This window comes from Melanostigma gelatinosum, assembly GCF_949748355.1.
Source record: "Melanostigma gelatinosum genome assembly, chromosome: 8".
Lineage (NCBI taxonomy): Eukaryota > Metazoa > Chordata > Actinopteri > Perciformes > Zoarcidae > Melanostigma > Melanostigma gelatinosum.
In genome coordinates this window covers 11,008,548-11,024,828 of record NC_136641.1, presented here as the reverse complement: position 1 = coordinate 11,024,828, position 16,281 = coordinate 11,008,548, and the positions used below count along the sequence as shown (strand labels likewise).

General features: G+C 42.1%; 1 protein-coding gene across 1 annotated transcript in view; it reads right to left on the bottom strand.

Moving 5' to 3' along the window:
* Positions 1–1,307: 1,307 nt before the first annotated feature.
* The window catches only part of LOC306780648 (piezo-type mechanosensitive ion channel component 2), a gene marked incomplete at both ends in the record, with an annotated part of 30,431 nt that continues 15,457 nt past the window's right edge, over positions 1,308–16,281 (bottom strand). The window contains 30 exons of the mRNA XM_079273083.1: positions 1,308–1,563; positions 1,687–1,900; positions 2,069–2,148; positions 2,774–2,890; positions 3,301–3,470; positions 4,122–4,214; positions 4,840–5,028; positions 5,506–5,653; positions 5,836–5,994; positions 6,468–6,682; positions 6,786–6,933; positions 7,067–7,199; positions 7,361–7,568; positions 7,698–7,886; positions 8,224–8,482; positions 8,586–9,281; positions 9,462–9,623; positions 9,860–10,056; positions 10,361–10,527; positions 10,716–10,790; positions 11,212–11,332; positions 11,484–11,596; positions 11,812–11,877; positions 12,282–12,379; positions 12,507–12,596; positions 13,444–13,603; positions 13,846–13,942; positions 14,063–14,306; positions 15,649–15,814; positions 15,925–16,026. Coding sequence (XP_079129209.1) covers positions 1,308–1,563; positions 1,687–1,900; positions 2,069–2,148; positions 2,774–2,890; positions 3,301–3,470; positions 4,122–4,214; positions 4,840–5,028; positions 5,506–5,653; positions 5,836–5,994; positions 6,468–6,682; positions 6,786–6,933; positions 7,067–7,199; positions 7,361–7,568; positions 7,698–7,886; positions 8,224–8,482; positions 8,586–9,281; positions 9,462–9,623; positions 9,860–10,056; positions 10,361–10,527; positions 10,716–10,790; positions 11,212–11,332; positions 11,484–11,596; positions 11,812–11,877; positions 12,282–12,379; positions 12,507–12,596; positions 13,444–13,603; positions 13,846–13,942; positions 14,063–14,306; positions 15,649–15,814; positions 15,925–16,026 — 5,132 coding nt within the window. The remainder of the gene's footprint in view (positions 1,564–1,686; positions 1,901–2,068; positions 2,149–2,773; positions 2,891–3,300; positions 3,471–4,121; positions 4,215–4,839; positions 5,029–5,505; positions 5,654–5,835; positions 5,995–6,467; positions 6,683–6,785; positions 6,934–7,066; positions 7,200–7,360; positions 7,569–7,697; positions 7,887–8,223; positions 8,483–8,585; positions 9,282–9,461; positions 9,624–9,859; positions 10,057–10,360; positions 10,528–10,715; positions 10,791–11,211; positions 11,333–11,483; positions 11,597–11,811; positions 11,878–12,281; positions 12,380–12,506; positions 12,597–13,443; positions 13,604–13,845; positions 13,943–14,062; positions 14,307–15,648; positions 15,815–15,924; positions 16,027–16,281) is intronic.

Sequence of the window (16,281 nt, the reverse complement as noted above, 5' to 3'; positions counted from 1 at the left end):
CTGGAAGTGTCTGCACTTAACTCCTCATGACTCATTTTGGCCGACCTTTGCAAAGTTGAACTTCAACTCTTTGAAGTTTTTGTCATAAAAGAAGTTGAGTTTACTGTCCAAGTAGACTAATCCTTAACCTGCAGTCACTGATATGAATGATTCTCGAGGTCTGTTTGGGATGCAAAATAATTTTCACTGATATTTTCAGTAATGTTTCTATCTTTTATTTTTATTTTTTATTTTTTTCCAGGATTTGAGGCCGGGATGGAGATAGTTTTACCTTGAGTTGTGAGGTCCTTTCACTCCAGTCCTGCACACCGGGGAGAAGACAAGAAAAGATGGATGACATCAAGATGACCTGAATGGAATTGCTGTATTTTCCCTTTGTGATTTAAAAATGTATTAAAAATGGATATCGGAAATACATGAGGTCTCCTTGTCTTCTGGTGTATACAGTATTTACAGCACTGCAGAATGACACACAAAATACATTTTTGTCTAACAATTTTTATTTTGGTATAAATAAATCAGTACAGTAGTATACAGTCATTTACAGAAACCTGGTATTTACAGAGGTATGCGTGTGCTGATCCATGAGTATATCAATGGTTTGTTGAACTTTCATTGATGCTGTACGATGATAGGGAATATGGTGTTTGTGTGTACTGTACAAGCATTACAAATCTGAATCCAAAATCATTAGAAAGGCATGCATTGCCCAGTGGTCTGAAAAAACAAGTACACTAGCAAACAGCTGGCAGGCACTTCATTTGTTTTAACTGCAGTTCAGATTGAAGTTCTAAATTACTGTGAAATGTCATTGTAGATACAGGCAAATGATGGAACATGACTTGGACATATGTGTCTGACAAGAGAATCCCACATTGACCTAAATGAAACTACAATCAAACCAGGAAAATTGTTTTAGTCTATTACTACTTGTAATGGTATAAGAAAAACAGTTCGATCCATTTTTATATATGCTGATCTGTTCTCTGCTTTCCCTCAATGTATGTCAGAGGTCAAGATTAGTAGCAGAGTCGGTATCTTAAATCTTGCTCAGGGGCACTTCAGCAGGGTTCTTAATCACAACCGGATCATAAATCATAAAAGTTGCCCCTGCTGCTCCTCGCAACCAATTACATTTTAATTGCACACATGTTGAAATAGAAAGGAAAGGGAAATGACTCCTCTGCACCAAATGTTATTTGCTCTAAAACATCCATTTTGAGTGATGAGAGTTCAGTGTGAACACATCCACAGCTGGCGATCCACCCTCCATGTCCCGTACTAACAGATGGTATTCCAACAAAACCCTAGCTGTCTTTCTTTTCCCTGGTCATCTTGATCATCGTCTCCGGAGATCGGTAGAGGAAGATGAGTTTCCCAAAGAGCGTCTCCTCCAGCTCCATCTCTCCCGTCTCGCGGACCACGAAAATATCCGTGCAGAGCTTCAGGACCCGGTCCACACACGGGAGCTCCTCAAACATGATGGACCTGGAGATCCCGTTGAAGAACTCCCTGACGAACTTTCCGATGACCAGCACCACCGACATGTACAGGCCTACGATGCTGCGGAGAACAGGAGCAGAGCGAGTGGACATGTTCGAATAATGTGAGAGAGAAACCACTGTGAGCGCACAACAGCTGGACAGCTTCACTGTCACAATGCTGGTGAGATGTCTTGTTACATACCCGTGACCAGCCAGAAAGCCCAGACTGGAGGGGCTGACTTTGTCGCTGAACACCACGATCTCGATGTTGTGACACTTGTGGTCGGACAAGGCGAGCACAGGGGAGCACTCCTCCACCACCCACCACTGGTCTGCCCCTTCGTTGACCTGTTGAAGATTGACTGACATGGGCCTGAAGAAAGACAGCGCCTGGAGTTCTGGCCGGTCCGATTGCGCTGAGGGGAAACATGCCGGGGTTAAAATCAAACTGCAAGTTTTAAACGAGATCACCACCCGATCCTTATCCAAGATGGATCCCTTTGAATGGTATCAGTACAATGCAGCTATAATTCATGGAAGAAAACGTCTGTAGTATGGTCAACATACAACGATCTGTAACTAACCTACTGTCATCCTGGTTGCCATTTTGGATATTGGTCCTTTGGGACCTCTGAGGAACTTTGGTAGCAGAGAATTAATGATCCTACAGGACAGAATAAGATGAAGAAAATATTCAGCGATGCTGCGCCTGACTGTCTGGCTTGTAAAATGAGAAATAGTTGATGACATACAATATTTCAGCTCTTAAAGTGTCATGCTTACTTCAGTATTGTTAGAGTTTACTTAATGATAGCTGTAAGAGCCATTTTGTTATTGTTTTGTTTTCTACAACCTCCCACCACTTGGGGGCGTAGTGACGCTGTCTATTAGGCCACATGTTATTATAATCAGGGAGGTCACTTGAGACAGGTGTTGCTGAGTAAGCAGGAGCAAACAGTTTTTGACCAGGTGACATTTAATGTTATGATTTCTTTAGTACATGTAGAGGAAATGGATTGCGACAGAGAAAATGGTTGGCCTCTGTTTATGTGAGAAATAAAATGCCTATCTTGGAAACTGGACTTCGTTATTTATGGCACGCGTCTAAACAAACAATCAGCAACGGGGTCACTACAATAGCTATTACTAGCATGTTTAACTCTCCAACATTAACATCTGTAGTCATTAAGCAAATTACATTTCAAATCCAGAAGAAGACGAGCAGTAATAGCACAACCAAGTAAAAACCAACAAGTTGCGTGTGTGTGCGTGTGGTAACTGCGACTCACACAGGTTTGGTGCTGTTGCCTTTGAGCATGTGGATTATCCCTTCCCTCAAGTCATTGTCCTCAAACTTCACAGTGTGTTCTCCCACCGTCTCTGCATTCATTGATATGGACGCATCCCTGAGAAGGGAAGGAGAGGCGCGTTAAGCAGCACATACCAAAGTCTGTTCAATGCTACGTGCGTCTTTGCAAAATCCAGCCAAATGATTGGCTGGATTTGCACAGATTACACATTAATGGAGTCTGTATTTTAACAAGTGTAAGGACTTTTAAGAACATTTGTTTTTCTTTCTTTGATATGTAAAACAATGGAGGGCTAAACATCTTGTAAAAGGTATCGGAACTTGTAAAAGGTATCGGAATAACATGTATTTAAGAAAATGTCGTATACTTCCGAATGTATTTCATGCCAGTACATGTACACATTGTCCACAAGCATTTGCACATAAGCACTCATGAAAACAACAATGACACATGCAAGCCTACTGGATATGCATTGCATTGTGAAACAACAACACACACACACTTACCTGAGCAGCATCCAGCGTAAGGTCATGTACATGTGAGAGGAGTTGCTGAGCTCCTGTATCATGGCCGCTCGACTTGCCGGGCTGATGCTCCACAGCAGACTCGCATCACTCTTGATCTTAGCGACAACAATGTCGTCCACCACGTGGTTCATTATGAACTGCATAGCAGACTGAGAGAGAGAGAGAGAGAGCGAGAGAGAGAGAGAGAGAGAGAGAGAGAGAGAGAGAGAGAGAGAGAGAGAGAGAGAGAAGGGAATTAGATTAACACGGTTATTTCAATAAATGTCACCATGGTGTTCTGATATGAATTGAATCCTCATCTCTCTATTTATGTGTCCTTTATATTATTTTTTTCTCAATGCATTTTTTGTCTTATATAAAGCCTGTCGATTTGCCTTGTTTTTTACAGGTGCCTCACAAATAGACTTGCCTTGCTTATGCATCTTAACTATTTGTCCAACGGTAGACACCAAAACAATCACTTCTGTATGTATCAACATACTGCAAGCCCTTTTCATGAAATCCACATTAAATACTGTGTTTTACAATAACAGGCTACCCTACAATTAAGAGAAACAAAGAAAAAACTCACAAAATCATTAAAACCCACAAGTGGACCAAACAAAAAATAAAAGTCACCCACACAAGTTTACACCTACATGAACATACAGCTACAAGCATAGAGGTGCTCCCCCTCGTGGCCACAGCCAGTTATTATAATTAAGATAATTACTGCTATGACAAATACAGAAGAAAGACTCTTATGAATTCGTTGCCCCGTTTCTGGTGGTCTCAGGTCAGTGTTTACAGTGAAATCTTACTGGATGGGTCGCGTAGACTTTGGTGAGTCTGTTGAATCCAGCTGCTGTATACGGAACCAAGTTCTGCTCCTGAGCGCTCATGGTGAACAGAGGCTGTGGAAACACAATCAGTAAAACATACACGCACACTAGACATGGACAATGACTAGCGCCTGTTAGAAGGGCAAGTAAAAACGTGATCGCTGTTATAAACCACGACGGTCCTGCAGGGGAGTGGTTGTTGTCTTCGGCTCGAGGCGACTGTCTGTCGGTCTGTTCCTTTGGTCCAGACTGAAATATCTTAACAACTACCCACTTAGCCCTAACTAGCTCCTGCTACCAGGTTTCTGGAAAACACGGCAACGACTAATTGAGTTCATCACACTATGCAAATTTGTGCCGACTTTCATGGTCCCCAGAGGATACATCCTACTGACTTTGGATGATCCACTGACTTATCCTGTAGCATCACCATTAGGTTGACAGTTTTGGATTTAAGTAAAATGTTTCAAAAGTGTTTTTTTTGCAAAAGAAAAGCTGTTGCGTTAAATGATCCACGAGACACCACACCTGCATTTTTTCACTGTAGCATTTCAAGCGATACACGTCTTTGCTGTTCCACCTTTTACAAGCAAGAAGTCCTCGATGAGAATAAGCGTTAGTGTTTTCGAATATAAGCATGCAAATGCTAAAAGTTGAACGTAAGCACAGAGTTAAATGAACTTGTTTCCATCCTGACCTCATATCCTGCGATGCTGAGCTGGATGGAGACTTCCACCGGCTGATTGGTCACTCCGGCAGCTGACTGGACCAGCGACATGAAGAGGAGCGGGAACCAGATGATGCTGATGAGAGCGAAGATGATGAACCCTCCCATCCCATATTTCACCACCTTCTTCTTCTTCTGCCCTTGAGTGTGGGGGTATTTCTGGAAGAATTACAATAAAATTACCACGGTTCTCACCTTATAAAATAAGAAATTTAAAAAGACAAATGTATGTCACAACTTATCAGATTGAAGCCTTTAAATTGAATATTTTGTCTGACCAGCAGTTATAAATTTAAATGTATTTAATCGATTTATTTTAGAAGCTCTAACCAGAATACTGTTACTATTTTTATTTAATAAACCACTAAATAATGTACTGGTCAACAGAATCGTTACATTTATCCTAAAAAAATATAAAAATATTAATGTATCAACAATTATTATTAATTAATTAATTATGTGCCAATAAGGAAAGGAGATGCCAGTAAAAAAAAGAATAATTAAGCAACATGTTAACATTTTAAGGCAGATTATGGTGTACTCAATACTCAATAAACTTTTTAAATTGATAAACTTTGAGTTTGAGCTTCAGTAATAGTACAGCGAGCAGTATGTGCACTACACGCTCTCAATTACTTTCTCGGACTCCCTCCAGCACTTGAGGATAAATATGTTTGCATAGATGTCTTCAACACAAATCCAACTGGCGAGAGACAGAGTGGTGTCAGTCCAAACCCAATCCATCACGGCCCTCAACTCTGTCAGGAAGGGAACCAAACGAAACCTGGAAGAGGAGACGAGAGGAGAATTTAAATACCACACAGAAAACAAATCACAAACACTCTCAACACTTTATCACAAGTGCTTAAAGCCTGGAAAACGTATCCGATTCGATGACGTTATAATAACTTCATGCTGTGTTAAGAAGACGTCTGTATTTATTAAAGCCAGTTACTGTTCTCTCACCCTTGGAAGAGGAAGAGGTTCAGGTAGTTGTAGTTCTTGGTGAGGAAGTTTCCCAGGATGCGGTTTGGGTAGCCACATTTGATCTGATAGGCAGACAAGCCGAAGTAGATACACTTTACAAAGTACCAGAGCTGAGCAACATGGTTTCTGTTGAACCTCCTGTGGAGCACAAAAGACATGATGAGATAAGGCAAAATCAATGAAAATATCTAAGATACAATTCTTTGCATCTTTCTTCTTTCTTTTCCCCTCCATTTATTCTAATTCTACAAATGGAGTCTTGAACAACTGGAATTAGGGTTGTAAGTTATTTAAGATAAGTACTGTATGTGTGGGTTAGTTTTGTCAAGTTCATATTTTTCACAGCAGTCTAGATTAATTGTTCGATTTACTATCCTGAAATTGAATAGAAGCTCAAGAAGAAGAAGAAGAAGAAGAAGAAGAAGAAGAAGAAGAAGAAGAAGAAGAAGAAGAAGATAAGCACACTCAATGTGCACTTTCATTTTTCAAACTTTCACTTTTTGAAATTATTATCTACCTTTATTTCTATCACACAGGCTTTTTATGAAGCCTGTAGAGGAAGATAATTTCAACTGAATTAAATGAGGAGAGTGAAAAACTAAGCTGATGACCTCTCTGTGACCCCGGGGAGGATGAAGAACATCCAGAAGTGTATGCCGAACACCAGCACCACCTGGAAAACACACTTCCCCAGCAGGGACTTCTTCAGGTAGAGGGCCCGGTCCACTATCATGGTGCCGAACTGCATGAGCAGCATGACCAGGAAGGCCTCTGGAACCTGGTCCTCCGAGAGAGACTCTGTGATGTCTGCTACTGAAGAATATTTCTACAGACAGATACGCGATCAGCATGATTGTGTCGTACTGTACATAACATGCATTTAAAGTCTGTATATCGTTGGTTGGATGACAGGCAGGTCAGACTCTTACCCCAAAAGCCGAGTATCCATAGATAGTGACGATGAAATTGACTACATCGATGAGGAACATGAGGGCATAGACGTCACACACAGGACTGTAGTCTGGGTGGATGATGTCATAGAAGAACTGCCTTATGGGTAAGTAAATGTGAAGGGCGCTGGAGAAAAAACAGAATATACAGCGTCAAAACACACTTTTCTGCAAGCTGCCATATTGACTCACTCTATATTTTAGAAAAGAACCAGTAAGATGATGTTAAAATGTCATGAGGTCGGTATGCAACAACGCACACTTCTATGATGGCAGCTTTGGCCTGTAGCATCCTCTCTTTGAACAGCTGTCTAATCCTCTGCTTCCTGGTCAGCGGTGCCTTGTTTCTTTGCCGTCTCTTGTTTTTGCTGTGCTGCTTTTTGGGCTTCACCTCTCCATTGACAAAAATAAACATGAAATGTTAGTCATATATGGAGTTTAATGTCAACTGCCAATGACAAAAAAAAGGACAATAGACAACTGGAAATAAAGGAGAAGTGGAAGTCTCACAGTCGATTTGGATAGAAATATCTTCAGCTTTTGTGAATATTCACCATCAGATTCTGCTGAGTCGCCTTTCTTTCGTCTACAGAACATGGAGGTGGTGGAGGCCTGGATAGGGAGGAACTTCAGCTGGCGTTGAGTTTTGTCTTTACTGCCCATCTTATCTCCTCCTGTCATCTTCTTCTTGTCGACTTTCTTCTTCATCTTCTTGAAAAAATCCGGCATCTCAACCTCTTTGTTGTCCCACAGCCCGTGGCACTACATGGACAACAAACTGAATGTGAACATGCAAAACTAGCTGCGCGGCAGCAATACAGGTGGTCCCTTACAGGACATAAAGCGGCGGATGGGCATATTTGAATGAGTGCGGTAACTTTTCATGGTTACCTTGAGAATAGAGCGGTGGAAAAACAGAGCAAGCAGCTGAATGAGGTCGAAGAGGACGTAGCCGTCTTTCTTCTCCACCCCGATGATGTTGGGCAGGGCGAAGGGCCGATCAGCGTTGATGCCTCTGTAGGCAGAGGTGGTCCAGGGGAAGAAACCAAACTGGGAAAAGTACTTCACCACAACAGTCAGCTGAGAGAAACAGAGAAGAGAGGTCTGCATCATGCATCAGCTGAAACAATACAATGATCACCAAATCAGATGTTCTCCATGAAACTAATTTTCTTTTTTTCCGTCCTTGGTGTTCACATATGGAACGAGTAAACCAAAGATACAAGCAGAGAATTATATGTAAAAAAATTGGAACATTTTGAGTATTCCTCCAAAGTGGAATGAATTTATCGATCAAACATCAAACCGATTGCAGCCCTGGTGTGTATTTGTTCTAAAATTAATATTAATACTCCAATGAAGCCCTTCAAGTTTGAAGATCATGTCAAACTCACCACTCAGTGTTGTAATAGCCTACCTCTGTGTAGATAATGGCAGTCATCCAGAAGCGTTTGCTCGGCCGGGGCACAGACAGCATGGCCCAGAGGAAGATGAGAATGGGCAGGATGAGGGAGAGCAGCGACGCCGTGACGATGTGGTTGAGGATGATGACAAAGTAGCACAGCATCTCTGACTTGGACACCATGGTGTTATAGAGGGCCATCAGCAGCTTCAGTGGCCTCGGCAACGTCACAAAAAACTGATCGGACTCTGAGATCTCGTCATTTTCAAACATACTACAGAAAGGATGGAGGGAAGGGAGGAAAAGACAGGAATTATAATAATAATGTCACGCAGCAGCTTGTCTCTCTCAACTAATACAATTCTGTGTGTACTGACTTGTTAAGCAGCAGCTCACTGGCAGTGAGGTTCCTCGTTTCCTGACTCAAGGGTCTGGGAGATTCTGTAAGGTTGAGGCTTTTCTCTCCATCACTCTCCCTGAAGCCCAACGATGTGCCTTCTGGGTAATCAGCGCATTCGTCTTCTTCTCTCTGCTGCGCTTCCTCATTCAGGTCTTCTGTTTCCATGTCACGCTCCTCCGCTCGTTGTTCCTCTTCCTCTGTCTCTTCCTGCTCACGTTTCGTCTCACCCTCCACGTCCTCCTCATCATCCTCTTCTTGTTCTTGCTCACGTTTCACCTCACCCTCCACGTCCTCCTCATCATCCTCTTCTTGTTCTTGCTCACGTTTCACCTCACCCTCCACGTCCTCCTCATCATCCTCTTCTTGTTCTTGCACACGTTTCACCTCACCCTCCACGTCCTCCTCATCATCCTCTTCTTGTTCTTGCTCACGTTTCACCTCACCCTCCACGTCCTCCTCATCATCCTCTTCTTGTTCTTGCACACGTTTCACCTCACCCTCCACGTCCTCCTCATCATCCTCTTCTTGTTCTTGCACACGTTTCACCTCACCCTCCACGTCCTCCTCATCATCCTCTTCTTGTTCTTGCACACGTTTCACCTCACCCTCCACGTCCTCCTCATCATCCTCTTCTTGTTCGTGGTCCTTCTTTTGTGGGAATTCATCTTCACAGCTTTTGAGACAAAGACAAAGACAGGGACATTTCAACTTCAAGAATCAAATGGGGAGATGGTTATGCAAAACTTGAAAGCGTTGAGGGAAGTCTAGATTTACCATAGACGAACAATTTGCATCTATTTTGCACATGTACATATATTCAGGATTCTCTTCACTTGAATATGTTCCCCCTCACCTTGGTGAAAGATCAACAGTCTCAAAGGATGTCAGGTCGATGTTGGCTGTTTTCAGGAGCTTCCGTCTGAGCTTGTCAGCTGCAGGCGACACAGCGGGAGGATCGTCCAGCTCTTCCTGGGTCGGCTGCCGGGAGCCGAGCATCGTCTCATCTGTCATACAGCTGAAGGTGAGGAGGAGAGAGCAGGTGAGTAAACAGGGTTAGACTGAGGGGTAGACTGTGTATATAGTATACACATATGTACGATGATAATGCCATTCATTTGTTTAATTTGTCGCCAGGTTTACACATGCAGTACATGTATGCACATGTGTGATGAAAGACAGTAGAAGCAGAAAAACAGAATGATAAACATGAGAGATGTGAATATGTGACCGACTCAGTGTCCAGTAACCTACCTGGAAATGCTGCTGCCCCAGGACACTTTGGAAGCTTGGTTCTTTAGCTTGGCATAGGCATGGTGCGAGGAGGGGACATCAGGTGGGGAGGGAGAAGGCAGGCAGTCGTCTAGGCCGTCTTGAGATGAAAGTGTGTTCTGACGGGATATCCAGTTTTCATAAAACTGCTTCACGCTCTCCTGGCTCACCTCTTTACCCTGTAGAGCGGGGGAGCAAAAGGGTGTAGCTGACCCAGAACTGTACTGTTTGTCCATTAAGGGTCCCCAAAATGTGCCATGTGAGTGAGTGAGCATGCACCTTTGATGATGCACCAAGCATCACTTATGTTACACCTGTGCTTTTTCTGCTTTGACAAGTCAAAATGTCTGTCGTGAGACATTTTTATTGATTGAGCCAGAACTGAAACCACCAGTGTAAAAATCTACTTAAAACAAGTAACTAAATTAATATTATGGTATGTCTTTAATTTACAATCATCAGCTATAAATCCTTTCCTCTCACCTTCTTCTGCTGTTGGCTGAGTAACGCGCGCTCGAAGCGCAGCACCTTGGAAATGTCCAGGGTTTCTTTACAGAATGAGTTCAGGCTCCCTGTAACGTCGTCAAACAGGGACTTAAAGAAGACCAAGCTGAACTTCAAGGTGCTAATGACGCGCTGCAGAATGTTTTCTGTAAGGAGAGGACAAGTACATAGGTGAGCATGAATGAGTTGGTATAGTAAAGGTCTCCCTGCTCTTATAACAAATGAAAAGTCATTTAGTAATTCAGTGTTCCTTTCACTCAGAAGTTAACTTGTGTTAGAACGAGGAATCCAGAGGTTTGTTGTGAGTGTAATGCAGTGACTCGTGTTTGTTTACCTTTTTCCTCCTCTCCCTCCTCCTCCACAGTGCTTTCATCCAGTTCATCCTCACTAGAGTCAGTTCTATCAATGCCTGGAAGAAAGAAGATTTACTGTTATCATATTGGCAGTTGGTCCATCAATCGAACATCTGCAGGATGTCTTCACAACTGCTGGCCAGACCGCTGTCAAATCCTACGGATTCTGGTGACCTCCTGAGTTATAATTAACGCCGCTTTCCATTTTGGGCACTTAGGGCAGGATAAAACTTTGAAAACAAGACTCTTTATCTTATAACCAACTGTCTTTAAACTTTCCAAGCATGTTCATGCTCCGCAGAAGGTAAAGCTTTGGATTGATGTCTAAATGTTTACATCATCACCAAATCATTTCTTATCATTTATAACTGCATGAAACAAGCTGTGGTTGGTGGTAGCCAGTCTGACATTTGAATTGAAAGACTGCAGAAGAGGATTGGATTGGTTTCCTAAACACCACATGACGCTCTCTCTCACCCTGCTGTCTCTGCAGCTCTCTCTTTGCTCTCTTCTTCTCCTCTCTCCTTCTTATTTTCTTCTCCCTCTTCACGTCCTTAAGAGCCGACTTAGAGCTGGTGACCCAGGCGTCGTAGGCCAACTGGGATACCAAAGACACAGATACACCTGTCAACTGATGATGTTACAACATAGCAACAACTCTCTCAGTGTTCACCTTTTCGAGGATGATCCTAAAGCATGTAGAAACAAATAGTTCGTTTTGTGTTTCAGGTTTTTTTTCTGGCTCTCACCTGGAAAGCAGATTTCTTCTTTGGTGGTGGTTCCTCTTCCTTCTTCTCTGCAACTTCCTCCTCTTCCTCCTCGCTGTCACTTTCAAACAGGTTGTAGCCACAGTTGTTTTCCACTGCATGAAACAGAACAGTGTCAAAGCTGCATCACTATGCATACTGTTGGGCTCTTGAGCAAGGCATCTGATCCACAGCTGAGCCAATACAGCAGCTCAGTAGCTGTATCTACTGCTTCATTACATAACCTGAGGAGATGATTTTATGACAGGAAATCATTCATTCCCTCTGAGAGCACTGAGCAGTGTTTATGTTGGCTGATGTTGCTGCTCACCTCCAGGCTTAGACACCCAAGGCTTCCACCATTTTCCGGCATCTTTCTTTGCCTTCTCATCATCACCTGGAAAACGCAAATCACGTCGGTTTAGTCGTCACATATATTTGAAGATTTTCTCCCTTTCAATGACAAAGAGTTCCACAAAGTAAACACTTACATACAAGTATAGCTCTCAGTGAAAAGTGCAACACCTCATGTTGACACAAAATCATCTTTCACCGTAAAAATAAACTTCAAATATGGGTCTGATTTGAGCTCAAATGTATATAGAAGACTGGAGCTATAATAATAGATAGAATTTGCTTATAAAATCGTTTCTGTCACAAAAGAGAAACCTATTAGAAATGTGGTATTAATGGTATATTTCTTGATCAGAATTTTATTAACAGACTTTGTACCTATGTTTCATGGGCGGTAAATATAGAATTTGCTGGTTTATTAACAGTAGAAACACAAAATAGATTCACTTGTGTTACGCAGTGCCTCCTGCTCCTCATTAGCAGGAAGAGCTGGTTTGTCTGCTGCTTTAGGCCCACTCTTCTGTTTAGATTTGATCTTCTCCATCCTAGAGGAAGAGAGTGGAAAGGCAAGTTCGCTGATCACTGTGTATTTTTTATTGACAGTGAGAACAGTGAATGTTGTATTGTAAATGTACGTTGTACTGACTCTACACTGTTCTAAATGTGTCTTACTGTTTCTTCAGTGTCTCCACAGATTTCTTCTCCATCTCCAGTCTGGCTTCTACCTGCTTCTTCACTCTGGCCTCAAACAGCTCAGCGCCCCTTGGAGGTAGAGAGAGGTAGAGGAGCAGAGCATGACTTACATTGTTGTGGTCACCATCTGTTCATTTCATCACTGCTGCATGTGTTTATAGCTGCGACCAGCAGCTCTGTAGCTCACTTCGTCTGTCAGTCGGTTGCTCCACGAAAGTTTCCCCACCCTTCAGCGGACACAGTTTTTGCCCTGGGAGGCTGAAATTTGGCATGGAGGTCAAATGTGTGAGTGGGAAGATGTCTGTTTGTGTTCATGCCAATTGGCAAAAAGGAGCTATGGCTGTGAGAGTGGCAAATAAACAAAGAGGCGCATTACCGCTTAACTGATTAATGTACAATGGCCAAACTGAGGAACCGTTTGTCGTAAATTATTGTGGGAGGAATCATTGCACTCAGCAGAGTTCCTTTTTCATTTTCCCATGGTGGTCAAGTGTGAGGTTGTGTGTGAGGTTGTGTGTGAGGTTGTGTGTGTGTGTGAATGCTACATCTCAAATGAATAATTTCCAACTAATTGCAAGCATTTGAGTCTTTTAGTGAGTTCACAGCAGGTCAGCTGAACATGTCAAAATATGTAACAATTAAATATTTATGCAGAATAAAGTAAATTTATATTTCTGCTTTTCATGAAATTACTGGTTTCCTTACAATAAAAACCACATTCTTCTTGCCAGAAAAATTTCTGTGAAATTATTATGAAATTATTCACGATTACCCATAAAATAGAGCGCAACAAAAACTTCCCCTGAACAGTGAGCTGCTAGGTAAGCTAGGTTGGGTTTAATGTATTAAATTGATCAAACTTTTACCCTTAAAGCATGTTAGGGACCTAAACAGGAGGTTAGTGTGGAGTACAGACCTGGAGGCCAATATCTTAGACGACTTGAGGTCAGACACCACGTACAGGAAGTAGTAGCTGAGGAAGACCCTCCTCTGTACCAGGAGGACGGTGAAACAGATCGCGTCCCAGACGATGCCGGCCTCACCCTCCGGCAGCTCGCACTCAGCGTCAGGAGCAGCTGACGAAATTTAAGGAATAGTTATACTCTATTTGACTAATCTGACAAAACTATTAGGGAAATTTAAAAAAAAGCTCAATAAAGTGTCAGATCCATGATTTCTGCATCCTCTACTGACAATAACTCTAACACCAAGTTTATTTTTAATACTAATATCAACCAAATTTGATAACACCTATATTCTGTACAAACAATAATGACATTTAAGTTGTCCTTCATCATCATCCGTTGCAGACACTTACGGACGTCGTAGCCTTTGATGGTGCAGAACATGCTGAAGGCCTGAATCAACCAGCAGCCGTTCTTCAACAGGCTGTCCAGGTAGGCACAAGATCCGAGCTGATCACAAAATACACAGGAATGGCAGAAAGAGGCTGTAATTGACAGCGTAGAGCCCACACAAGAGGCTCACAAGTTAAGTGGTGGGTGCTTGCACTGGTTTACTGTGTGGACACTCACAGACAGCAGGTTCTTCATTGCAATCACAAAGCAGGTGTATCCGATGAGCCAGTCCCACAGTCGCAGGATGTACCTGACAGGCTGCATCAACACGCTGCCTCCAAACAACATGAAGTAGAAACACGCCACCAGGTAGCCCAGACAGAAGATGTTGATCCGTGTGGTGCCGGTGATGAAGATGAGGCACAGCACCAGCCAGAAGAAGTAGCTGAACACAAACACCTTCGCCATGTCGAGGTAGCACCTGAGGACCAGACAGAGAGGGACGCTGAGAAAACATGAAAAAACATGCTGCCAGAACAGATAGAAACAGACAAAGAGTCATTTAAAGAGACTTTAAAAAATATATCAGAACCAGAGATGTGTTTGTATCACAGAATTTGACTAAAAGGAATAGTTTGAAATTTTGTGAAAAACTTTGGTTAGAAGATCAACACCACACTCACGTCTCTGTACAAAAATGATAATTCTATCGCCTCTTTTTTTTTTAGCTCTGTCCAAAGTTATAAAATACACCATGCTTCATGAGGCTAGCTGGTTCCCTTTGTTCCCAGTCGTTATGCTAAGCTAAGCTAACCGTCTCCTAGCTGTAGCTTCATATTTAGCGTACATATATGAGAGTGGTATCAATCTTCTCATCGAACTCTCGGCAAGAATGTGAATTTCCAAAAATGTCAAACTATTCCTTAAACACATGTGTTAGTTAATGGTTGTGAATTGGTTGATGTTGTTTTAATGGTGTTAATGGCTGTAGATCCATCTCATGCTTATTTTTGTTATTAATTAATCTATAGGTTTTTCTTGAATAATTGATTTGTTGAGAAGTAAATATACATTTAAATATAATATCTTAACAAAAGCATAAATTACATTTAAATAATAGGTTATCAAAACTGTTGATTGATTTTCCAGTTAATGATCGTTTCAGCATTTGCTATGATTGTTGTTCATTCATTATTACAGTAAACAATATCGCAAAACACCTCATCCCATCTGTCAATGAGACCCAGAGTATGTGATGATCGACATCTATCGACATATAAAATACAATCAACTCTCCAACTCAAAACCAACTTCATCAGCCAATGAAACAACACAGCTGCTTTGCTTTGTCTGTGACACTGACGAAGACTCTTCGTAAAAAGTGAGAAGCAGCCCGTAAACTAAATGGGAGATGTCCAGGACTGCTTAGGCAGCAGTTTCAGTTTACCAGAACAGCTTTCATGAGTTTGAAAGCACACATAAAGTAATGATCTAACTCCACCCCTTAATACTCTTTGAGCAACCACACACCAGCGTGATGGACGAAAAATATTCTCCACCTACAGAGCAGGAAGCTGTTGGAAGAGATGAACTAAGTGCTGGATTATGGAGTTCAGGCTATTTCCTGTTTTTTTTTATCTCAGGTCTATACATTTAGACTCTGAGGGTGACTCACAGCGAGTGAGTCGAGAAAATAAATCAATAAAATGAGTTTTGGTTGTATAGATAAACATGAAAGATTCAAATCGACATTCAGACAAAGACAAGTCTGAGATATAATGGAAAGAAAAATACTTGAAAATAAAAAGGGTTCTGTTTCTGACCTGCAGTGAAGGAAGTTGTCGACAGGTATGAACTGGTTGAAGGAACAAGGATCCAGACTGCGGCTGATCTCAACGTTGTCTCCAGCAATCAGTCGCACCACAGCTCGGTTCTCCTCCTCAAACACCAGCCACTGCATGGACGAGCAGAGCAACAGGAGGTGGTCATCTGCAGAGAGCAGGAGAGAGACAGGAGGTCAAAATCTAAAACACACAGGAGGAACAGGTTCAAAGTCAGCAGAGAAGAGAGGAGCGTACAGATGGAGGAGTGAAACTCACAGAATATGAATGTAGGATTGGGTCTCATGGCGAAGTCGGGCAGGTAAAACCACTTAATGACATTAGAGGTCAAAGGTTGAACTGCAAATCTCCAGGGGTAATCTGATGAGGGAAAAAAACGTTCAAGGAGACTTATATGTACGGTGACATTTTTGAGTTGACGATATATTTAACAGGTCAAGTGACAGAAAATGAATCAGCAAATATTTTGATCATTAATAACCTGTTTTAGTCGGCTTTACAAGCAAAAACACCAAACTTTTGTTGGTTTCAGCTTCTCAAATGTGAGAGTTTGAAGCTTTTCTTTTTCATATACGAGAGTTAACGTAATATTCGTGGGATTCGGACTGATGATTG